General features: G+C 41.8%; 1 protein-coding gene across 1 annotated transcript in view; it reads right to left on the bottom strand.

Moving 5' to 3' along the window:
• Nucleotides 1-350: 350 nt before the first annotated feature.
• LOC132819831 (ribosome-binding protein 1-like) overlaps nt 351-26,451 on the bottom strand; it is a 132,851-nt gene continuing 106,750 nt past the window's right edge. The window contains 10 exon segments of the mRNA XM_060831681.1: nt 351-957; nt 4,809-4,952; nt 11,683-11,781; nt 13,322-13,396; nt 13,718-13,804; nt 17,054-17,137; nt 21,179-21,274; nt 21,813-21,884; nt 24,996-25,088; nt 25,210-25,299. Of these exon segments, the coding sequence (XP_060687664.1) occupies nt 904-957; nt 4,809-4,952; nt 11,683-11,781; nt 13,322-13,396; nt 13,718-13,804; nt 17,054-17,137; nt 21,179-21,274; nt 21,813-21,884; nt 24,996-25,088; nt 25,210-25,299 (894 nt within the window). The 3' untranslated portion in view covers nt 351-903.

The raw sequence follows: 26,451 nt of genomic DNA, 5'->3' as shown, positions 1-26,451 counted from the left end.
ATTTACATTATTTGATAAACGCACTTTGTGATGTAGAACTAGACTGTAAGGTCAGAAAGGTTTTTAAAATTAACCAAGGTAACAGTCAGGACTTGACAGCTGGGGTCATGAGCAGTGTAATAATCCATGGTATCCATTTCATCTCTGTCTATTGACAAAGTGCACAAATACAGATACCAGGTCACAGCTAAATTCCGATCCCCAGTGTACCCCATAGCCAAACAGGTGTGACAGCATTCTTAGGAAGAGCAGACATTTGGATAAGCCCCATGTCATGAATTTGAAAGTGAATCTTGGCGTTCCACTCATCCCTTGATATTCCCAAGGGAAAGATCACATGGGGCAGTGAACAGCGGTTACAATGTTTTATTTGTCATACTGACAACTTTTAGAAAAACAAAAAATGTTGTGAAAACTTGTTCTGTTGACAACCCGGTCATGTCACTGGTCAAGGTTTGCCTCACAGCTGAATAAAAATCATTGAAAGACCTAAACTTCATTTGCTCCTTTTCTCCTGCTTATTCATTTTTTCTTGAAGAAAAAATAATAATAATTGCACAATTCAATGTACATTCCCCCAAAACAGTACATTTGCTTCCCTTTTCATGTAAACTGAGCATTCAGGTCATTTTGTTTCATATACAAAGTGGACATCTAGATTTCAGCTCACTGACACAGTCAGGGCTCATTGGTTGTAATATGTCTTAAAATGAGAAGAAAAGTCAAAAAAGCTTTTTAAAAAATTGGTGACTAGAACTTTTTCAAACTTTTGACTGGCTCACTAACAGTTCATAATTAACTACGGTACAATACTGAGCGCATGGTTTAGGAATGGCATAAGAACTATTATATCTGTAAGGCATCCGGCAAGTTCGAGTAGTGTTCACTGCAACTGTAGGCTCTTTAGACAGATGTCCCCTCCTTCATACCTTCCTCCATCACTGCCCTCTCCTCTTCCTAAAAAAGAACAGAGTGCATTATACAGGTGAGAAAAACTTAAGTCAGATCGGGCTCAATTATAACAATTCCAAAACTAATTGTTATATCTGTAGTCTCACAGACCCCCAACAATAAATACAGAGTAACCTCGATTATCCAAATATCAACTATCTGAACTTTGGATTATCCGAAGAGGATCTCAAAGTCCCCATAGAAACATTACATCAAAGATGCGATTCCAACATTGATTGTGTCTTTCGTTTATAGTGATTAAAAATGAACTCAGTTTACTGAAATGCTGCCGAGAACAGTCCTGGATATCGATGGGAGCCCAGGCACCATCTCCAAATGACTGACCTCCTGCTCCCTCTCTCTCCCTCGCAACACTTTCCCTGGACAGCGTATACCCTGGCGTGTATGCTAAACCCCCCCTTCCCCATATAATCTCTTTAATATTGTCCTGTACAGGTGGGAAAGGTGGAACCTGTGAAAAAGTAGCAATAAGAATTTGTGTGTGTGTGCTATTTTGAGACTCATCCCCCAAAGGCAGCAGCAACGTTACTGTTGGTGTCTAGTCCAGCTGCCCTGGAGGTTGAGGGGGGCGGGGGGCAGATGGGGTGGAGGCGGATGGGGGTGTGTAGGGTCGGGGCAGACAGGGGGTGGGTGGGATCGGATGTGGGGGTGAATGGGTGGTGACAGATGGGGGCGGGGTTGGAGGTGCGGACAAAGGCGGGGGGTCAGGGGGGTGTGCACGGTGTGCTGCTGCCTCGTCTCCTCAACGGGGAGCAGGCATAGCAAGTGCTCACTGTGTCAATCCCATTGAACTGGTGGGTGAAGGAGCGGGAGGTTTCAGCAATGCTGCAGGTCCCTTACACACAACTGTGTGTCTGCTCAGAAACAAACTCTGAGACAGAGAGAGGGAGCAAGGCAGGTAGAGCGAGGAAATAAAACTTCAGAAAACCCCGAGCCCCAGAGGAGAGGAATTGAACGAATTAACCGAATAATCAATCATCCGAACAAAATACTGCCCGCCCATCTCATTCAGATAATCGATGTTCCTCTGTACTGGGGTAAATAAGACAAAACTGCAGAAATTGGAGACCTAAAACAAAAACAGAAATTGCTGGCAAATCTCTGCAGGTCTGGCAGCACCTGTGGGAAGAAAGCAGTTAACATTTCGAATCCTGTGACTCTTCATCCTGTTAGCAGCTGGGAAAAAGTGGTATTTACGCAGGAGACTAAGTTGGGAAAGGGGTGAAGGGAAGGGGTGAGTGGATAGGTGGAGGTGGATAGGTGGAGAGAGCGAGAGAGAGAACGAGAGAGAGAATGAGAGAGAGAGAGTGACAGAGAGAGAGAGAGAGAGAGAGAGAGGTATGAAAAGGTAGATAAACAAGGACAATATGGAAAGCAGGCCAGGACAGAAGAAAAGTTAGATTAGTGATAATTAAAGCTAAGATTGGGAGAGAATGGGTGACCCGTACTAAAAGCAAACCAGATAATGTGATAATGGACCCAGGAGTATGTGAGACTGGGTGACTGTGCTAAAAGCAACCCATGTCAGCATCGGACCGGGTATGGGATGGGTGAAAAACATAGAAGGATGGAATCAGGCTGTAAAGTTATTGAACTCGATGTGAAGTCCTTGAGGATGCAGAGTCCCCAAACAGAAAATAAGATGTTGCTCTATGAGCTTGCGCTGAGGCTCGTTGGAATACTGTAGCAGGCCTGAGACAGAAACGTTGGAGTGGGAACATGGTGGTTAACGTGGCAGGCAACTGGAAACTTGGGGTCATTTTTGTGGAAAGAACACAGGTAGTCTGCAACGATGTCACCCAGTCTGCTTTTCCCGATATAGAAAAAGACCAGACTGGGAACGTGAGCAGAGTAGACTAGACTGAGTGGAGTACAGGTATATCACTGATTCACCTGGGAGCTATGTCTGGATTGTGAGAATGGAGGAGGCAAACAGGCAGGTATTACACCTGCAGTTGCATTGGAAGGCGCCGTAAACACTGGGGTGCAGTTCCAGGGCTGACAGCAGTCAACCTCAATGTGGAATAGTTTCACGATAGCCAGTACCAATCCATGCCATTTGCCATGAGGCCTCCTCAGCACCTCATTTGTATGCCCTGTCATGAAGTGCCCAAAACAGCCAGTGCAACTCAAACCTAGAACAATACCCAAGAACCTTTATCGCTTTTTGTAATACGGAAATCCTATCATTTAGGTGGACCATCCCAAATAAAAGCTTTTGTATGAACGCAGCATAGCCCTTCATATCAGTACAACCGTAATATAATATAATTCTAGATTTAGCTTGTTTGAAAATTCTATTTTTAAAATTTAATCTTGAGACAGATTTCAATAAAACATATGATCAAGAAACAACCCACTCCACTCACTACTGTAGACTTACAGCAAGGTTACATGTAAAAACTATGCACTTATCTGTTCCTGTGCCACAAACTCTTCCACACAGGTTCCTCCAAAGTCAGCTGTGAATTTCACTGTTTGTGAATGTTTCCTGGATGCACTCCGATGTCCAGAGATACATGAACTCAAACAGTAAAGGCAGGAACTGTGCAGGTTCACTGCTGAGTCAGTTAGCAGTGTAGGTTTTTTTTTTCTCTCTCTCTCTCCCCCTCACTAACCAGGTGGTCACTGCCTTTTGCTGGTCTTTCTCCATTTTAAAAGTGCCGTTGCTTTGACTTTCTTCCCTCAAAATTCCAAAACAATGCAACAGCATATAAAACAGTAATTGCTGCTCCTGGAATTCGAGGAAATAACCTCCAACACCTAAAATACCTCAAAGAAGGAGCAGCTCTTACAGCCATACCTTTTTCCCATCCTCCATCTTGGATTACACAATTTGGATTTTGGAAAAGCAAATCAGAGCAGGACTTAATGGTAAGGTCCTAAAGAGTGTTGCTGAGCAAAGAGACCTTGGAGAGCAGGTTCAGAGTTCCTGGATAGGATAGTGAAGAAGGTGTTTGGTATGCTTTCCTTTGGTGAGACAATTGAGAATTGGAGTTGGGAGGTCAAGTTGCGGCTGTACAGAACATTTGTTAGGCTACTTTTGGAATATGGCGTGCAATTCTCGTCTCCTTCCTGTTAGAAGGATGTTGTGAAACTTGAAAGGATTCAGAAAAGATTTACAAGGATGTTGCCAGAGTTGGGTGATTTGAGCTATAGGGAGAGGCTGAAAGGCTGGGGCTGTTTTCCCTGGAGTGTCGGAGGCTGAGAGGTGACCTTATTGAGGTTTATAAAATCATGAGGGGCATGGATAGGATAAATAGGCAAAGTCTTTTCCCTGGGGTCAGGGAGTCCAGAACTAGAGGGCATAGGTTTAGGGTGAGAGGGGAAAGATATAAAAGGGAGCTAAGGGGAAACTTTTTCACACAGAGGGTGGTAGGAGTATGGAATAAACTGTCAGAGGAAGTGGAGGAGGCTGGTACAATTACAGCATTTAAAAGGCATCTGGATGGGTATATGAACAGGAAGGGTTTAGAGGGATATGGACCAAGTGTTGGTAAATCGGTCTAGATTAATTTAGGATATCTGGTCGGCATGGACGAGTTGGACCAAAGGATCTGTTTCTGTGCTGTACAGCTCTATGACTCCAGTTAGTTGAAGTAAGGTGCAAGGTGGTGTTGGGAATAAACTGGTATGTGTGCAAGTACTATTTGACATACACATTTCAAAAGAGTCTGGACACACAAGAGGAAAGACAGAGGGTGAGAAAAATGAAAGGCAGGGATTCAAACTTTATAGGATACATGGCTTATAGAAAGGACACAGAAGGAGAAAAGGAGAGAGATACACAGTTGAAGAGGGAAAATAAAACTTGACAAAACATTGTGTGAATGTACCTTTTCCTGTCTCTGTGCCTGTAGCTTCACAACAGTTTCTTTTTCCTTGTTAAGTTGTTCCTGTGTAGCCTTCAGCATCTGCTGGAGTTTGGCAGCAGCTTCACTAAAGTCCCTGGTCATTTTCTTTTCCTTGTTAAGTCTTTCCTGCAAGTATAAACATGATGATTTTAATGCTATGTTATAATCCTCATAAAATACTTAAAATTTTCAGTTAGTTGGTGAAAGAATGCTTCATCAAGAAAAAACTATTAACTAAAAAGCTTTATAAAAACCGAAAGAAATCCCAGTGCTGTAAATCAGAAACAAAATCAGAAATTGTTGGAAAAACTCAGCATGTCTGGCAGCATCTCTAATTTCTCTCCACAGATGCTGCCAGACCTGCTGAGTTTTTCCAGCAATTTCTGTTTTTGTTTGTAATCAAGAACTATTTTTGATTTCTAAACTACTGATAATTTAAACTGCAGAAAGTGACATTCCTATTTTGCGCGTATCGCCTATTGCACTCTCCACAGAATTAAGTCCTTTTGGAAAACATTTCACATTTGTTCCTTGTTTCCCATGGGTGCCAGTATCCCATTTTAAATGACTGTCTCCAGACTCCTTCCTCTGTTTTTGGAGAATTCCAGCAGTCAGACATATTCTGTGGATTCATTTTTCTACAACCATGGCAGAGTTTCTCTGAATCCAGACTGAGAATGTGTCTCTTCAACTAAAGACTGTCTCCCTCCTGCATTTGTCTGTGGTAATTCAGAATCCAGGCAGCATTTCTCTTGGCTGGCCACATAGAAACTGTGATGCTCATTCACTTGCAAAGAAGCCTGCAATTTCACCTCACAAATGCTTCCTCTGCCTATTTCCATGACCATGTGAAATACATTGGCCTTGTGTTTAGGTAAAACACTAATTAACTAACCTTGACCTCAACTCCCTTTCATCAGAGAAGTAAACAGAAACTTTCAACAAATTTATTTACGTTCCACGACCTTCAATACCTCTCTGGGACTTTGGGAGACTCAAGAGTCTGCTCATCGTAAACTCAGAGACCGCTGTCTTTGCCTTCAAATAAGTACCTTGTACCTTTGCAGAAGAACAACTTAAGCCTTCTGTTGATCTCTAACAATCAAATTATTTTAGCTTACCCTCAGTAAACTATGAAAGAGGTGACATAATCTCCTTTGTTTATTTTTAATTAGTGAGATTTCCAAAATATAATCTTACAAATGTCATATTTTAATATCTATCAATAACAATCTGTATTTATAGCATCTTTACAACTGAAATTAAAAATTACCCAAAGGATTTCAGAAGGATGGAATGGTAAAACGGATGCTTTAACGAAGGAAGCAGATTAAAATCCAGGTAATAATGGTGGGCTTTAAGAAGGGTCTCAGAGGAGAAACATGATATGTCTAGGGATGGAATCCCGGGGTGTCAGAGATGAGACAGCCAAAGGTATACCTACTAATGATGGGGCAAAAATAAGAGGAGAGTAAGAGATTAGAAAAATCAAGTATGGGTTGTAGAGTTGAAGAGGTTGCAAAGACTTAGACAAACGAGGAGCTATGAAAGAATTTAAAAAGGAAGATGAGATTATGAGCAGGTTGACATGCATGAAACCCACTCCTCGTTGTTCCAGAATGTCCAAGTTGTAAATTATTTATTTCACTCCTCTGGGAGTCCTCTCATGACCGAACAGTACGACACAGGATCAACATGGATGTTCACAGTTCATGTTCTTGCTGTTGGCATTTGAAGGAATTGATGCGGCTACACCACCTCTTACCCTCCTCGGGACATTACATGTTTGGCATAAATGTTGCTCAACATATACTAAACAGATTTTGCTGCATGTCTCCATGTGGGCCAGGCAATTGCAAAAGTAAAAGTTCGTAAAACTCTATTTTAGATCCTAACATTTTTACTCGACAACTTTGTGGGCGGCACGGTGGCACAGTGGTTAGCACTGCTGCCTCACAGCGCCTGTAGACCCGGGTTCAATTCCCGACTCAGGCGACTGACTGTGTGGAGTTTGCACGTTCTCCCCGTGTCTGCGTGGGTTTCCTCCGGGTGCTCCGGTTTCCTCCTACAGTCACAAAGATGTGCGGGTCAGGTGAATTGGCTATGCTAAATTGCCCGTAGTGTTAGGTAAGGGGTAAATGTAGGGGTATGGGTGGGTTGCGCTTCGGCGGGTCGGTGTGGACTTGTTGGGCCGAAGGGCCTGTTTCCACACTGTAAGTCTAATCTAATCAAACTTTGATGTCATTTTCTCGGAGAATGCTCCCTAGTGAAAATCTGCTTGGGGGCAATCATCCACATCAGAGGCATGGCCAACTCATCGAAGCTGAATTTTCCAGGATGATCTCCATGTTGTTGAGTCTAACATGATGGAGGACGTCTGGGTTTGTGCCATAAAATTCTCATGCTGGACCTCAGGTGTCTTTCGTGGGGGTGTCCAAACCTTGTGACTAATATATGGGTGGCATGGTTGGATGTGTTTATGGCAGCGGTGAGATGTCCAAGGAGGAAATGTTCATGGACCCCAAATGCTTCAATCTCTGTTGCAAGTCTGTGAGACCTATCAGTCATGAACAATATGGATGATGCAACAGACTTGAAAGCACCATGGCCGCCTCCTGCTTCAGTGCTCCCAATACCCAACCACATGCAGACATCAATCAAAAGCAAGACTGGCTGGACTGCATTAGACATTCTGTTAACACTGCTTGAACCGTGATATGGAAGGAATTCATGCACCCGTCCTCTGGACACGAGTGGATGGACTCAGGATATCAGGGAAGAAAACAGAAACAAAGAAAACCTTGCACACGTACAATATTTTCACTTTAAGATCATGTATATAGTCCACAGTGCAACTCCAATAGCTGCTATGATAGCTCCTTGAAAGTGGAGTCGCAGGTAGATAGGATCGTGAAGAAGGCATTTGGTATGCTATCCTTTATTGGTCAGAGTACTGAGTACAGGAGTTGGGAGGTCATGTTGTGGCTGTACAGAACATTAGTTAGGCCACTGTTGGAATACTGCAGGCAATTTTGGTCTCCTTCCCATCAGAAAGATGTTGTGAAACTTGAAAGAGTTCAGAAAAGATTTACAAAGATGTTGCCGGGGTTGGAGGATTTGAGTTGTAGGAAGAGGTTGACTAGGCTAGGGTAGTGTCAGAGACTGAGGGGTGACCTTATAGAGGTCTATAAAATCATGAGGGGCATAGATAGGATAAATAGACAAAGTCTTTCCCCTGGGGTGGGGGAGTCCAGAACTAAAAGGTTTAGGGTGAGAGGGGAAAGATATAAAAGAGACCTAAGGGGCAACTTTTTCACACAGAGGGTAGTACGTGTATGGAATGAGATGCCAGAGGAGGTGGTGGAGGCTAGTAAATTGCAACATTTAAAAGGCATCTGGTTGGGTATATGAACAGGAAGGGTTTGGAGGGATATGGGCCGGGTGTTGGCAGGTGGGACTACATTGGGTTGGGATATCTGGTCAGCATGGACTAGTTGGACCATTTCTATGACTCTACAACTGACAGCACATAAACTCCTCAGCTAACTGTAGGTGATGCTTCACAGTCATAGGGTGAGAAAGCACAGGGAGGTCATTTGGCCAATCACACCTCTTCTGGCTCTTTGGTAGATCTACACAATTATCTGAGTGTTCTTGTGGCACAGCAGTAGTGTTCCTGCCTCTAAGACAAGAGCAATGATGGGGATACTTCTTAAAAATATATTCTTTCATGGTATGTGGGTGTCATTGGTGTGGCTAGAATGGTACTGCCAACCCTCAATACCTGGGGAAAGGTGGTGGTGAGATGTCTTCTTCAAGCAATGAAGTTCATGACATCCATGTGCATGATGCCTTTAGGGAGGGAGTTCCAGAATTCTGGCCCCGTAAAACCAAAGGAACAGGGATACATTTCCAGTCAGGATGGTGTGCAGCTTGCAGGGATGCTTGCTGGTGATGGTGTTCCCATGTATTTATTGCCTTTATCACTCTAGATGGCAGAGGTATAACTTGAATACCTTGAACTAACAAGATACTTAGGCACAGATACTGAAGTATTTGGTACAAAATTGAAAGAATAATAAAAACCCAGCCTAAGAATAAAAAGGAAGAGAATACCCATTTAAGGTCCGTTCACTCAAGTCTGTGTCAACACCTCACCAAGTCTCCACAGCACGTCTGGCTTCCAAACTCAAGCCTCATCTCCCTGCCTCGGCCTCCTCCGCCATGACACTCCTCCCTGCGATGGTCCCCGGTACGGAACCCTCCCCCCAGTCCAGTACCCTCCTCCTCCATTCCCATCTGAGTAAGATTACAAAAGGTAAAAGTTTAAAACAAGACACTCAACAAAAGAGAAAAACAAAGAGAAAAAGAATGGGTGGAGCAGAGGATGGTCTGTCTGGAGCATGCTACTCTGCCGCCATCTTTATGGGCTTGGAGTGCTAACAAAGGACTCGAGGAGTTGCTGCATCGTGAATATGGTACACACCATGGTGGAGAGAGTGAATACTGAAAGCAGTGTCTGGGGTGCCAGTCAAAATGGGCTAATTTGTCCTGCAGGGTGTTGACCTTCTGGAATCTTATTGGGGCTGCAAACATCTAGGCAAGTGGAGAGTATTTCATTACACACTCAACTTGTGCCGTACAGATAGTAGTCAGGCTTTGGTGTGTCAGATGAGTTACTTGCCTCAGTATTCCTAGCCTCTTATTGACCTTGTAGCCACAATAATTACATGATTGGGCCAGTTCAGCTTTTGTCGATGGTAAACCCAAGATATTGTTAGCATGGGATTCAGTGATGGTAATTACAAGGACTAAATATCTTTTGTTTGAAATATAAACTGAAAAATTGAAATTAGGACACAGCTGTGTTGCAGGGAATAAACACGTTATTATTTTCTTATGAAAGAAAGCAAAAGCAAACAATCTGGTGTTTAATTAGTGAATACACAAGAGAATGAATCTTTTGGAGAAGCTAGATTTGATACTTTCATGAGACTAAATGGCACCAAGGGTCTCTGGGTTGAAAAAAGCTACCCAGCAACAACATTCGGTTTGGCTTTCAGCAGCTTCTGACAGCAAAAGCCTGCAGGCCAAGCCAGATCTCTCTTTTTTTCCTGTGCCCCACCCCTCCCACCCATCTCTGTGAGTGGAAGGAACTCAGCACCAAAAGACCCTGAAAAGAAGAATTTCTACTTTAAGCAAAAGACCTAGCTCCAATGGATTGGCTCCCAAACAGCAATTGGTTACTGCACTCAATAAAAGTGTGACATCATCACCAAAACCAAAGAAAGTAAGGAATTCACTCCATTTTATTCCTTATGGTATGGATTTGGAAACCACATGATATAGTCTTTTCAGCCTATATTTTTCTAACCATGATATTTCTGCAAAATTTTCAATTCTATTTGTGAATAAATATGTACATGTTTGGACAATGCATTAATAATCCATTTTCCTGCTTGGTACAGGATAGGCTTGTTTATAATACTGTAAATAGGTTTTAGTTTTGTTGTTCATTGATGAAACCTGGTGCACATTTCTTTCATCTTAGGTATGGTCAAAGTGAGGCAAATGAACCATTCCAGAAACTAAATTTGTCATTTTCACATTTGTGATGTATCATGGAATCCAGGGGTTTGATTTTCTGAGCACTCTTCCTGTCATGGTTATAACAATAATGCTACTGAATGTCATGGGGTGATGGTTGGATCCTTTCCTTGTGGAGATGGTCAGTGTCTGGCACTGGCATTTGTTTGATGTGAACAGTGATAGGAAATACAAATTGGATAAGATTAAACAGATGATTGGCTTCAAGGCTAAACTGTAATCTTGCATTTTTAGTAGAACAAAATAAAATACCGCAGCAGCTGAAAATCTAAATGCAAATATGAGCTACCTATATTTACCATAATTTAGAAATGCATAATCGGTAATGGCTTTGCTCAGTATGCCACCGAATGTAGCAAAAGTTTGTAAAACATAGCTGTGTTTTTGATTCATTTTTCATTCTCAGGGTATGAGCAATACTAGTAAAGCTCACTAAGTGCCCATTGCTTGTTACCCTGAGAAAGTGGTGGGCTTTCTGTTTGAACCAAGGCATGTAATAGACTGGGAGAACTGAGCAGACCACTGAGTCACAGCAGGGGACAGATAAGGATGAACCACATTGAGCTGAAAACGGAGTCACATATAGATTAGACTGAGTATAATAAGTAGGGTTGCATGCTTAACAGACATTAATGAGCCAGTGAGGTTTTTATAACAATCCAATAGATTCATATCCAAGTTTACTAGAAGAAGCTTTGTTTTTTAAATGTCCTGAAGAACAGATGGTCATCGGGCTTCACTTGGAACACCGGAGTTCCTATGATGGTGCTCCCACAACAGCACTTTGATTGGTGGAAGTGTTCTTATGTTGGGAACGGAGGGGGGAACAGTGAATCAGGATTCCGGCTCCCAGTGACAATCCAACTGCATTCTGTCTGACATGGCATGTGATGCACCCCACCCTCGAAGGGCCTCAGGATATCAATGTTAGCCAACTGAGCGAGCTACAGAGGGCAATCAGAGCCTCTGGATTCATGGCTATGAGTTAGGACTTTCAGAAAAGCAGTAGCAAAATGGTAAGAAAGTACATAAAGGAGGGGAAAAAAGAATTCAGCATTGGACCATGATGACCAGAAACTTAAACAGCTCTAAAGTCATGATATGGCCTCTCACTGAACAGCATTTACATGATTTATTCAGTATGTACTGTACCAAAAATGGCACTGATAGGTAACTCTTTTTGCAGGAAGAATGTGATACATTGTGAGTGCACATGTAGAACATAAAGTACAAGATGCATCACGAGTACCTTTAGGTGAACGATATCCTCTCCAGCAAGGGTGACACTGTCCCCAGCTGCTCTCAACTTTTCCAGCTCTTCCTGTAAGTTTAGTGCAGATCTCTGGGCCTAATATAAAGTGTACATCTTTAGTTAAAAACCACTGAAAGAAGATCTACGCACAACTGAAAGCAACAGATAGATTTTTGAAGAACATTAAAAACTACAAGATACAGAAAATCATCCATTCCATATCAAGGGATCTCAAAATATTAAGTCTAGGTTGATCCCCTGCTTAGAATGAGCTGGCTTCTTAACAGCTACAAGAATCCTCAATGCCCTGGTCCAGACAGTATGATTTGGTGAGTATGACTGTCAGGCTATTGCCTGACTAAACTATTGGGCAGTGCTCCCAATTTGGGCAAGTATTCCTAAAGATTAATGTGAAGGACATTGCACGGTTGATCAGACATCGTCCGTCTTTGTCATTAATGGTGCTTAGGTGGATGCTAGGTAGTTCATCCAAATTTTATTCTTATTTGTCCTTTCTGTACAGCTTGGTACAGTTGCAAGGCACTTCAGAGAGGAACTAAGAGTCAACCCTTCATTACTGTGTGGCTGTATTCACATCTCGACCAGAACAAGTAAGGTTGAAAAACATGAGTGAACCAGACAGATTTAAAGACAGACTTGTAATTTTCTGATCAAAGTTTTAATTCCAGATTTATATTAAGTTTACTTTAAATTCCTACAGTAGCTGGAGTATTAATTTGGATCTCTGGATTACTAGTCTACCACTATATACCATTCGCCTTGAAGTCCTAATGCCCCTTTTTTTGTCTGATTGAGCTTCTGTGAAATATTTTGAGATGCTTTACTATGTCAAAACACTGTATAAGTGCAAAGATTTGTTGACTTCATCCAATGCCAACACCCAGTAACTAAACCTATGATTAATTGATCAACATGTCAGTACATTCACAGGAAGCCATTTCACTGCATCAAGGGAGTGCCTGGCTGCTTCTTAAGAAATGGAGTGCAATCAAAGCACCAAGCTTGATCTCAGCTTCAATGATCTCCACATTCATGACCCAATAAAGATATGGCCATGATGACCCTCCACCAGCAAGGAAAGAAATAGGGAAGAATCAAAAGGATCCCTCAAACATCTTGCTGACCAGGCAGGAGTACTGCTCAAAGTCACAGAGCAAGCAATCCCTTGTCAGTCTGTCTCCCTACCAATTGCAGAGAGGTCTTGCCCAGGCAGCCAGGAATCATTTCATAAGATCCCTACAGTGTGAAAACAGCTCTTCAGCCCAACAAGTCCACACCAATCCTCCGAAGAGAAAACCACCCAGACTATCTATTCTGACTAATGCACCAATCAACACATCCCTGAACACTGTGGACAATTTAGCATGGCCAATTCGCCTAACCTACACATCTTTGGACTGTGGGAGGAAACCGGAGCACCCGGAGGAAACCCACGCAGACACGGGGAGAACGTACAAACTCCACATAGTCGGTCGCCAGAGGCTGGAATCGAACCTGGGTCCCTGGCGCTGTGAGGCAGCAGTGCTAACCACTGAGCCACCGTGATGCCCATTTACCTCACCGGAAACGTAAACAAGTAAAAATGAGAGCATTTTGTTCTAAAAATATTCTGTACCTTTTCAAATTCTTCAGCCAGCTGCTGTCTTTGTATCTGCTCACTGATCACAGTTTCTTCCAACTGGGTTTTAAGCTAAACAAAACATAAAATAATGCATTGAGTTATTTACTGCAGATGCTGAATTATGGACAATCAACTAACAGATGAAAAGTTGGAGATGGAACAAATATATCAAGTTTGGATGATAAAAATGGTCATTCCCAGCAGGAGTCATGCTGTGCAGAGAAATATTAGATAATGGACATGAATTGAGACCTAGGCCTTGCAGGAATAATTAACACAGAGAATGGGCGTACTCCATACAGTGAAATTAAAGTGGCATAAGATGTTAATGATTAATGTTACAGACCAATGTGCTTTTCCAGACATGCATGAGCGCCTCACCACCCTAACCTTATCAGGCTCAACTTGATCAGACAATGATTCAGCCAACTCTCCATCACGCATATGGGTCTCCATTGTACACAGACGCTGCCTCACCTAGAATGAGGAGAGTAGAACTCATTAAAATACATAGGAGTACACTCATTAAGTAAAGAGCTCCCGACCTTCCCACCCAACCAGAGAACAAGTTAAGATTTTTTCAACCAAATTTAAAGATGTATCGAACACAAGCAGAAACCAAAGAAAAAAAACAAGGGTGGCTTTTATATTGAAGAAAAGAACATTAAGCCCAACCAGTTCATGATAGATCGATCTCAGTCTGGCTACATCCCGCAGTTTTCCAGAAATGCATATTTACAGTAAGGACCAATTTCAAAGACACCCACTGAGTTGAAGGAGCACTTGCTCCAGCCCCCAAGGTGCTGCCTGCCTTGGGATGGCTTTTAAACCTACTTTGAATAGAGGCTGAATGTTATGAAGCCCTAATGGGCATCATTAATGAACCTCACCACCTGGGACCTGTCAGATTCCAAACAGAATGGCAGGCAGCTCTTAGGAATCACTGGGGCTGCTGTGTGGTCAATACCCACTAAAGATCACCTCCCCACAAATCCTGATTCCACGTTTTTAGGTATAAAGCAGGTGAATTTTGGATGTCTCCATGACTTGTGTGCATTTCCTTTTTTTTTATTGAACCTATCTTTCTAATCAACCTGTTCAGAGATGGTAAAACACACCTCAGGAGCAGGTGGGCTTCCTGGTCCAGTGATAGAGATATACCACTACTCCACAACACAGCCCCTTTAAGATCTTTTTTTAGGGACTCGACTACTGCACCACAAGAGGACCCCTTTGATTCCATTTACATTTTTTAAAAATTCATATCAGTATGGAAACAGGCCCTTCGGCCCAACAAGTCCACACCAACCCTCCGAACAGTAACCCACCCAGACCCATTCCCCTACATTTATCCCTGACTAATGCAGCAAAGACTATGAACCTAACCTGCACAATATTTGATTGTGGGAGGAAACCAGAGCACCCGGAGGAAACCCATGCAGACACGGGGAGAATGTGCAAACTCCACACAGAGAGTCACCTCAGCAGGAATCAAACCCGGGACCCTGGCGCTGTGAGGCTCCAGTGCTAACCACTGAGCCATCATGCCGCCCCAATGGCTAATTTAGTTCAATGGCTACCACCAGATTATAGTGATATTCTCAGATAACTTAATGGGTGTTAGCCTGGTTCAGCGATTAGCGTCTTTGCATGAGTCCGATAAGTCCCACAACCAAAGACCTGAACACAAAATCCAGGCAAAAGCTACCAGCACAGTTCTAAGGGAATGCTTCTCCGTCAGAGGTTCCATCTTTAGATGGAATGTTAAATCAGAATCTTTATGTCTTCCCAGGTGAATATTAAAGATCCTTTGCACTAGCTCCAAATCTTCTATCCTGTCACAAAGCTAGTCCCTTTTATTTTTACTAAAAAGGTATTCCTTGGTTCAAGGAGACTCTGTCCTTGATTTTTCTCAGAGGAACAATAAAGCAGGCCGGGCTCCAATCAGTCTGGTTTGGTACAGATATGAAAAGGATGTTGAGAGGCCTTTTGTTTAGATGTAAACAGATGAGACCTCAGGCCAAAGTGATCATGTTTTAGAAGTGACGTGTATAATGAAAGGGGAATAAGTCAGCTATTTAACTGAGTAGTTCAGTTCAGTCTTGAACTGGTGAGGAATTCAACAGGGAGCTGTGTGGAAACTCTTTCTCTCTCTCTCTCTCCCCTTCAACTTCAACCTGTGAGCATGTGTTCCATTTATACTGGTTTTTGAAGGGAGTTTGCTTATTGGAACTGTTGTGTATATTGCATAATTAAATCTAGTTGGATAGGTTGAGTTCTGTAGGCGTTCTTTATTCTGTTCTTTGTGTTTCGTTGTGGAATTTTGTGAGTAAATGTTTGTCTGTTTTAAAATCTAGTAGTCAACCCAGCTGACTTAATCCAGGTAACTTTCACTGGACACTTTCCAATACAAATTGCAAAGTTATGGTCTGAGCTGCCTGCTTAAGAATGCTTTGAGTGGTCTGGCCTCGTCCATTACAATCCATCAACCAACAATATTTTAAAAACATCTGGTCAATATTATCTTCTCTAAGTAAATAGGTTTGCTGCATTTTTATTCCAATACAACTATGACTTTTTAAGTACTTGATTGGCTCTAAAACATTTCAGAATATCCTGAGATCATGAGAGGAATTATACATGTTGTTTTTGGCATTTGAGAGCCTGGTATTTCAATGCAACGTGAAAATGAGTAGCACACAGTGCTGTCCAAGGTGCGAGGTCAGTTTATTCCTCTAAGTGGTTTCAGCACCTCTGGGAGGAAAAAAGAATTGAGAATATTTGTGGGTGAATAGGCTGCAGAGACTCTCACAGGAAGAATTGTGTATTGGGCAGTGTACTGCTGCTAGCAATCTGAACTACCCCTCTACAAGACTTGGTCAATTCCAAAGGAGAAGCCAGAAATGGGATTTGGCCTTCAAAGTGGACAGAGCATCAAATTCATAATCATTGATCATCTCATCAGATGTTCTCGAAACTCATTTAAGAGTTTACCCATCATCAATCAATAATTGGTCAGTTGTTTCTTCAAATATTCATTGTGTCTTTCTAAGAGAACAGTTGTAATTTTACACAACCATTTTATTCTGGTTGCAAATTTGGCCAACTTTTCTTGGCAGCTGTTCTTTTTTCTTTCTTTTCTGACTGGTGAGTAACAAAATTAGAAACTAATCAATCATACCACAAAAACCACCCAATTGACATTCTCCGGCCAACCGGACACCCATTAAAAACACGAAAAGCAAATCACAATGCAGCACCAAGATTGTTCAATGGGATCTAGCCACCATTATGATTCAAAAAGTAACATTCATTACCTAACAGTGGTCAGATGCAAATAAATGATTTCAAGTAGTGTTTAAATGCTACTCCATGTCACAAGATGCACATGAATCACAACACAGTCAATACAATACAGGGATATAGCTATAGAAAACGTAGTGCTGAAAAAACACAGCTGGTCTGGCAACATCCAAGGAGCTGGAGAGTCAACATTTTGGGCATAAGCTCTTCATCAGGAATGTTTATGCTTGAAACATCGATTTTCCTGCTCCTCAGAAGCTGCCTGACCTGCTGTCCTATTCCAGCACCACTCTAAGCTCGTCTCTGATTTCCAGCATCTGCAGTCCTCACTTTCGCCTAGAAATATCTTTCAGCTGAGTTTGAAGCGCACGTTGTAAGATTGAAGATTTACTTAAGTGAAAGTGATGTTGTAAAAAGAATTACCTGTGAAAGCTCCTCACTGTGTTTCTGTACCTCTTTATTGGCTATTTCAAGTTGGCTCTGTGCATCATTTAGGAGCTCGCTCAACTGCAAAGGACAGAAAAAGAACAAATCGCAAGCTTCAATTCATCACAAAGTAGCATAATGGACCAATTCCAGGCCTCACTGAACAGCAGAGTTACAGCACACATTTAGTGTTGACCTGATGCATTATATTAAACATCACACCAGTCTTTTCGCTGCAACATCAGATTGAGCAGGGCTACTAAAACTACCGGAGGCTAGCTATCCTCATTGTCAGATAGCATCACCAAACATTCAGCATGATACACAGAAACACCACCTTATCACAATACTTAACAAATTTAGGCTTACTTTTACATTGTCTCCTCACAACTTAATATTGAAAACATTATTTAAAAATGGTCAAAATCACATTACTTATTGTTTTAAATTCAATCCAAGCATTACTGAGGCAATTTGTAACCTTTCTTTATAATATTGTAAAGACAAATGTTTGTAAAATACAGAAAGTAGGAATGGAATTGAGACTCTTGGTAATATTTCCACAAGATTTATCTGAATGGCTTTATTCACATTGTGCAGTTGAATTATGCAACAGTGTAGAAAGGCTGGGAGCATTTTTACAGAATAGCTGCTGTACAATTTGAGAATTGGGTCAGCAATTTGATTCTTACTCCATTCCAGACGAGGGACCTGCACTTGGTCCTGCATTACATGGGCTTCACCCAAGTGCAGTTCACTCCAGGCTGGTACAACGTCACTTCCTAAATGATTTGTGCACATATGGCCCACCATAATTCCTGAGATTTTATAACCACGGGATGGTCAGCAAGCAACACTCTGAATTCTCAACCTGAAGGTTGCGAGTTTAAGCCCAGTCCAGAGACATAAAACTAGATGGTAGCTCTCATTGCCCCTGGGGGCAATCAATGAATCAATTAGGGATAGGAGGCAGGCTGGATAGTACATCCACAGCTGTGGACAGCTAGTAGTCTGACCTGCTGATATATGTGAGGGCCATAGGGCACCTCAAGGTGAAGATGTTCTCTGAACACCTCTAAAACTAGTTAAAGCAAAGTGTGACCATGGTTACTACATCACATGGACGAGAGATGGCTCCTAGTAAGTCTCATAAATGCCCTCATTAGTTCCTCAGCTCCTTGAAGTAGACTGTGTTGCTGGTTAAAGCACAGCAGGTCAGGCAGCATCCAAGGAATAGGAAATTCGACGTTTCGGGCATAAGCCCTTCATCAGGAATGATGAAGGGCTTATGCCTGAAACGTCGAATTTCCTATTCCTTGGATGCTGCCTGACCTGCTGTGCTTTAACCAGCAACACATTTTCAACTGTGATCTCCAGCATCTGCAGACCTCATTTTCTATCCTTGAAGTAGACTGTCTATTTTCTTCCTTGCCCACCTCAGATAAACATCCCGTAAGTGGAAAATGAGTCAGATGTGATGCAAATTCCTTCTATTTTCCTGGCCTCTGCCTCAAACCCCATATTCACATTCTAGGAAAATGCAACCCATAACTCTAATCTGATAGTCCAGCGCAGTGCAGCACTGAGCGAGTGCTGCACTGTCAAAGGTGTCATTTTTCAAATGATATGCAGAAAGCGTTTCTATCCTGTCAGGTGATCATTAAAGATTTGGTGACGCTATTCTAAAGAAAAACATGAGAGTTCTACCCTAGCCAATATTTATCCTTCAACCAACCTGAGAAAATCAGATAATTTGATCATTATCACAGTGACCTTTCTGAGAGATCACTGTACACAAATTGGCAGCTGTGTTCCGTACATAAACAAGAACAACTGCACTCAAAATGATATTTTATTGATTATAAAGTTATCTAGGAGCTTCTGACATCATGAAAGGCACTGTGTAAAGGCAACTATTTATTTCTTTTGGTTCTATTTTAAAAGTACTCCTGTCCCAGAGAAGAGCTTGCCCACTGAGGTCCAACTGCGCCAGTTACAATTACTGGACATACCTTATAGAGACTAGTAATCATCAGACACAACTGTATAGTAATGCATTCACTGCTGCTAGAGGTGCGACTGTTCCTTACAGCATTAAAGGGCCGGACTACTGACTATCCACACTAACTGTCGAGAAGTCCTAATGGTAGCAATAGGACTCAAACTGTTCACTATCCAAGAATACTAAATCTTTCAGAAAAAACAAATATGCAGAATTTACTAAACACCGCGTGGAATGTTTAGAGTGTTGAGGAGATTTCATTCCTACAGTATCTTAGAACAGCCATTCAAAGTGTCCATTGCTAACCATTATGGAGAATTATACATCGATTTTTAAATTGGACCACTGAGTAAAATTGCAAAAAGATCAAAAATGGGGTTGGGGTCAAGAAGGTCTATTTCACACTGGAATCTGGAAATCCCTCCCTCAAAAGGCTGCCTGACAGGATTAACTGTAATTTTTATGACCATTCAGACATGGTTGTTGGGCTAAGGAAATCAGGAATATGGAGCATCAGTGGATATAGGAGATTGACATATTGACCATGATTCATTTAATTCAGGGCAAGGGCAGGCTTGAGGGCCAAATAATCTCTGCCTGCTTCTATATTCCTAGATTTCTGAAGTGTATTCTTGCCATTGCACTCCATTAAATCAGTGAATAGTACAACGACAAATCACAAACCCTCCTGCTTTGTGCTAAGTCAGCTGACTGAAAACCTTGGATGGCAGTCAGGACAGGAAAGGGTCATGTTGGGCTCTGTCGAACTCGGGCCTTGATGTTACAAGCCCCAACAGACATGCTTTTGGCAGGAGGGCCAGGTTAAATAAAGCAGGTGGCCACCCTATCACATTCCCATCTGCTGGTTCTATAAGTCCTCAAAGTACAAAAGCTGTATAACACACCCACCTTGGCCTCTCGATCTGCCTTGGTTGCCATAATATGTTAGACCACTACTTAATTAATTTGTTAAAAAGGTAGACAGAAAGGCAGTTGCATTTTTGTGGATGCCTGTCCACAACAGATGCAGCCCTCCCCAGGGAGTTACTCCCACTTCTAGCCCGTGCCTTAGAGCACCCTAAAGCCCCCCGCCTCACCCCCATCCAGAACCCTCCATGCCCAAAAAGGCCTGAGCCTTAGAGGACACTGACACCATGGACTTCTTCTCAGGGAACTCCTTGCCAGCAAGCAGATTGGTTGGCATCGCTCGAGGGCGGAACTTCCCGTCCAATGAGGGATAGAAGATTGGTGCTTGGCTTGTTGGCTTGCCCCAACATTACCGCCCTGTGGTTGATCTCAACGAAGGAGAGAGTTGGAAGTCAATGATATAGTAGTGAAAACTGGGTGACAAAGTTTGGGCTTGAAATATGTTTTTACTGGGTTTAACATAAAAGCACATGGTTGTTGACACAAATCGCAAATGGTGAAAAATCACCACAGGTTGGTGGATGAGGAAAGAATATAAAAGACGTGGCTTTTGGCTCTAAGGTGATGCCTACATCTATAATTGGTCTGCTGTATTTCCCACTTCACTTGAGAATTGTGGTAATTGTAGTCCTGTTTTCTTTCTGAAGATTTTTTTACTTCAGTGATCAGTAGCCTATAACAGTCATAACAGCCATGTTCTTTACAGAGTAGAACATTGGAAGCAACGGGAGTAAAGTTGCTGATCATGTGCCGTCCAAGGGTTCCTGGGGTGAATAAGAGCACAGAAAATGGAAGCAGGAGTAGAATATATGATCTCTCAAAGCTGCTCTACCATACATTATAATTACAGCTGATCTTCAGCTTCAACTCCACTTTCTCACCTGCTCCCCGTATCCCTTAATTCCCAAAATCAAAAGTCTGTCTGTCTCAGTCCAGAATATATGCAAAGATAGATTATACACAAACTTTTGGGGGAGGATTTTCATAGATTCACTACCATTCAGCCCATCGCAGACCTAAACATTGCACAGACTGAGGAGTCTGGTGTACAAGCCGAGTGTCCCTGAGACACAGCTGAGGGGGCCCCCATGCCAACAGTTCCCACTGTGAGTTAATTCTATTGAACCTGTTAATGCATGGTATGTAAATATGTTACAAATTCACTAAAGCCGGAGGAAATTATGGACACTCACCTCTCTTACTTCTACTGAGTATTTCTGACAAACTGCGTCTGCAGATTCTAATTGGTGTTGGAGCTGGACCTCCAATTCAGCAACACGATCCTTCATCTGGGGAGAAAACAGAGATTTGATGATAGCGGAATTCTTCAATTAAGTTTCTTACCTATCACAATTGATGGAGTGACCCTGTTGAAACAGGAGTGTTGACATCGGAAAGGATGTGATCAAGCCTGGCCAAAGGGTTAAATGAGTCCTTAAATAAGGCATCTGGTACCAATTTGTGCATGGACCAGTTTCTAGATAAGGAGTCAAGATCTTCAAGGCTGGAGGAATCACTGACTGTGTTAAATAGAAAGGCTTTTTAGTGAAGATATCAAAAACTAAGCATATAATCTGAAATTAGGAAGCATAAATAGTAGTGGAAAGTTGAAATGATTCCTCCAAAAGGCACTGGATTCTGGGAGCATACAATTGCAGCTATCAAGACCAGCTTGAAAGGCTTTATTTGGTGAGGACATCGCAGGACATGGAGCAGTGATGAACTTGAGTTCAGATACAGATCATTCATGATTTAATCGAAGGCTGAGCAGGATCACATGGTGGAATGGTTTGCAGCCACTCTCATGCAGTAATTGGGAAAAAGTACCTGTTCTGAGTTTTGGGATTCTAGCTTCATTTTCTCCATCATGTCCTCTAACATTTTTACTTGTTGTTGTGCCTGTAAAAACAGAAATACCAATTAGCTGTCACCATGAAGACCCCACTGATTCTACCAAGTGCATTCATGCAAGTACAATATCCCTATTATATATAAGGACCTGTATAATGATGTAGTGCTATGATACAGCTGTATTCCACACTGTACAGTATTATTAATGAAAAACAAACAAGACTGCATGCAATGTACTTCGATTTATTTAAGTCGTACAAACTGTAGCCCTACACCACTAATGAGAGATTAGGACAGTTTATTTGCACAAAAGCTAGAGATGTTATTTCCTGTATTAAAAATAGAAAACACTAAGAAAATACTCAGTATGTCAGCCAGATTCTGTGCAGAAAGAAAGGGTTCACATTTCAGGTTCATGACTTTTCATTGAAAGCATTCCAATGAAAGGCCATCGATCTGAAATGTTAATTCTATTTCTGTCTCCACACATCCTACTTGACCTGCGGTTCCCCCCACTTTCTGCTTGTTTTTGATTTCCAGCATCTGCAGTATTTTAGGAGTTGATGGTCTAATCTCTGCCTCAGACCGTCACTGATCTCTACTCCACTGTTGAGCAAGACGTTCATTGGCTTTTGTCAATGTGGAGAAATTCCCATGGGATCATCATCACGGTCTGAAGATATCGTACTTTTAAACATATTAAAGGACAAGAAAACACCATTTATCCCAAATATCTAATTTGGTGTTTATGCTTAATACAAGAATCCTCTCATTTACTTTAGCTAATAATATTCTTCTTAGCTAAGAACATATTCTTCTATTCCTTTCTTCTTCACGCAGTTCTAGTTTGCCCTTAAATATATTTATATAACTGGCATCAACCACTTCAGGTGCCATATTCACTCACTCTGTTTAAAAGGAACTTTCTGCTGCATTTCTGAGTAGCTCCATATTTTCAAACTGTAAACTCTCACAACAGAAACTATCTACATCTACCCTATTCAATTCCATCAAAGTTTAAAGACTTCTGTTAAATGACTGCCTTATTTTCTTTTCTCTAAAGAAAGGATTGCTGGCCTGTTCTTACAGTTCTGTCCTAAAAGAAACAAATGCCAAACAAATTTTTTAATGAGGATTCTCCTCCTCATTTTCAAATTCCTCCACAGCCTTCCTCTCCTTCTCTGTAGTACTATCTGAGATCTCTGCATTTTTCTTATCAAATACAACCTGATTCCTTTGTTACATCATTATCAACTTTGCCTCTGGGCATTATGTTCTGGGCTTATCTCCTCAAAATTCTTCATATCTCTACCCTACTCCAATTCTTTGTCAGTCCTTAAAACTTAATTCTAAGTTACAACACAAGTGATAGAAACAGGAGCAGACTGCACAATCCCTGAGACCACTCAGCCATTCATAATGATCAGGGCTGATCTTCCGTCACATCACACCCTGTCCCCAGATTCCCTCCGACGCCAAATAACTAGCTCTGCCTTAACTATACTTAACAATGGAGCATTCAAAATACTCTGGGACAGAAAGTTCCAAAGATTCATAACTCAGTGAACAAATTGTTCTTTGTGTTAGTCTTAAATAATTATCCTGAAAATGTAACACTATTTCCTAGATGTCAACCATGTGAACAATTTCACAGTGTCTATCCAATCCAGCCCCTTCAGAAATCTTCTATGGTCTCATTCCTCTAAACTTCTGAAAGTACAAACTTAATCTACTCAACCTCTTGCTGTAGGGCAACCCTCTCATCCCAAGAACCAATCTATTGAATCTTCACGATACCACTTCCAACACAAGTGCAACCTTCCTTAAATATGGAGACCATGGTCTACTCCAGGTGCAGTGTCACCAACGCTCTATACAACTGCAACAAGATTGTATTCCAATCCCCGTGCAAAACCAGCCAACTTTCCATTTGCCTTCCTAATTATTTGCCAACGTTCAGTGCTCCTTCTGAGAGTACATCCGAATCTTTCTTAACATCAATATTTGCAGGTGTCATGTCTTCTAAAACATGTACTGCCTTTCTATTCTTACTACCTAACTGAATAAATACCTTGGTGCCTATTCACAACCCAAGTATACCCTTGCAGCCTGTTTCTGTCCTCCTGAAGCTTCTATTCCTGCCCAGCTTTGTATCACCAGAAGACTGAGACACCTTATTCTCTGCCTCTTCCTCTAAATCATTACTAAGGATTGTACATCGTCAAGACTTAGAAATCAATTTGGTGGCACTTACACCAATCAAAAGGTGAATGTCCCATTTATCCCTACACTTTGCTTCCTGCCTGTTAGTCAATTCCCCAACCATCCTGAACAAATCCATGAGTCCTTATCTTGTGTAATAACCTTTAATGTGGCACCTTTTGGAAATTCAAGTATTACCAACCTGTTTAAATACACTACTGGTTGCATCCATAATAAATTCCCTTTTTGTAAAGCCATGTGGAATTTGTGGTACTCACATGAAATCTCATCATTCCTTGCTTATTCACTGGTTATAAAAGGAACACCAACTTATGGCTCTACGTTCAGGTCACTATCATTTCCTTCAGGTTGAAGGATGGGTGCTTAGCCAAAGATGATGGGGGAGGGGTGAAACAAATGAAAATGCTTCCTCTGAACTACAACAATTCTAGGACAGGTCCCTAATTCCTTTTCAGCATATTGACCAGTTAACTGCTAGATTTGGTTTTAGCCTAAAGGAAATGACAACGAGATTTACATTTGTATGGCGCCTTTCACCACCTCAGGACATTCCAAATCATTTTACAGCGGCAACAAGTGCTGAGTCTCTGGAATGGGCTACCAGAGATCGTTGTGGAGCCTGGTATAATTCTGTCATTTTAGAAACATTTAGACCAGTATATGGATGGGATAGGTATGGAGGGCTATGGACCAATTGCAGGTAAATGGGTCTTAGATTAATTGTGAAACCTGGGCAGCATGGATAAGTTGGGTTGAGGAGGACAGATACCGATCAGAGCAACACAACCAGGTTAATTGGAATGAACAGGTGTAATTTTCCTTTCAGTCTCAGTGTAAATGGGGTCTCCTTGTTTAATGAGAATAATCTTCCAAAACCCATTTGTTTCACAAGCGAACAGAATGGTAAAGCCTCACACCGAGTAAACATGACCTCACCTTCTGAGCTTGTGCCTCAGACTCTGCTAACTTCCCTTTCCACACGTGCTCCTCCTCTTCCACGCTTTTCTGTAGGTCTTTCAGCATTCCCTCCTGTGAAATTGAGCAAAGGAGAAAGCGCACACACTGAAATGTTCAGCTCTGGCACAGTGGTCGACTCTGTTCACATATTAGCAACAGGCCACAGAGGAGAGAAGAGTTTGAATGAACTCACTGTCTCAGCGAGAACTGTTCTGTATTGGTCACAATCTGCTTGTAAAGTGCTTTGGGCTTCTTCGGCTTCTTTTAACTTAAGTGCTAGATCCTGAAAGAATTGGAACAGAAGAAATGAATCATCATAAACATTTCTGTTGGCAATGGAAAGGAAGGACTGACATTCAATTGCCTCAGGGTATCCAAAGGTGCTCCACAGCTAATGGAATTATTTAAAGTGAAGATGCAGAGACATACAGCATAGAAATAGATCCTTTGGTCCAACCAATCCATGCCGAATATAATTCCAAATGAAACTAGTCCCATGGTTGTGATGTAGGAAATGCAGCAGCCAATTTTCATACCCAAGATCCTGTAACAGCATTTGCACGACAGCCAGATTATCATTTTTTAAAAAATGATGTGGAACAAATATTGAAAGCCAAAAGGCCTTCTTCAAATATCGCCACATACAGAAGACGGAGCTTCAGTGTAGTGCTTTATCCAAAAATCAGTATATCCCCCAGGCATCCTGGATTCATAATCACACTGTCAGTGTGGGATTTGAACTCCCAACTTCTGACCCAAAGACAGGGATGCTAATACGGAGTCACAGCTAAGTATCATAATACATCAGGGGATAAGAGAGAAATCATTGTAGCAACTGTAGACAACAGACTTTGGAATATGATGTACACAATGGCTGTAAGGACGGTGTGTATTCAAACATGAGCAAGCTGCAGTTTACACCGATGTTTTATGTGAAGGCTAACACAGCTCCATCTCCCATTGAAGGTGAAAGTGAATAGACTCTTAGTAGGTAGTGGAATCAAAGGTTAACGGGAATAGGTGAGAATGTGGAATTCAAAACTCAAACAGATCATCCATGATCTTTTAGAATGGCAGAGGGGAGAGATACAAAAGGGTCCAGAGGGGAATTTTTTTCCCGCAACAAGTGGTGAGTGTCTGGAACGGGCTACCAGAAGTTGTTGTGGAGCTGAGTATAATTCTGTCATTTAAGAAACATTTAGACCAGTATATGGATGGGATAGATATAGAGGGATATGGACCAATTGCAGGTAAATGGGTCTAGATTAATTGTGAATCTTGGGCGGCATGGATAAGTTGGGCCGAAGGGCCTGTTTCCTTGCTGCAAACCTCTATGGCTGTATGTAAAATCTCAAGGATCTAAATGGCCTATTGTGCTCCTAATTTGAATATTTGTTATGCTAAAATGATTGGCCTATGAATGTGGCTAAACCAC

The sequence above is a fragment of the Hemiscyllium ocellatum genome, chromosome 10 (assembly GCF_020745735.1).
Source record: "Hemiscyllium ocellatum isolate sHemOce1 chromosome 10, sHemOce1.pat.X.cur, whole genome shotgun sequence".
Lineage (NCBI taxonomy): Eukaryota > Metazoa > Chordata > Chondrichthyes > Orectolobiformes > Hemiscylliidae > Hemiscyllium > Hemiscyllium ocellatum.
Note: the sequence above shows the minus strand (reverse complement) of the source record. Positions and strands in the feature narration are given on the sequence as shown.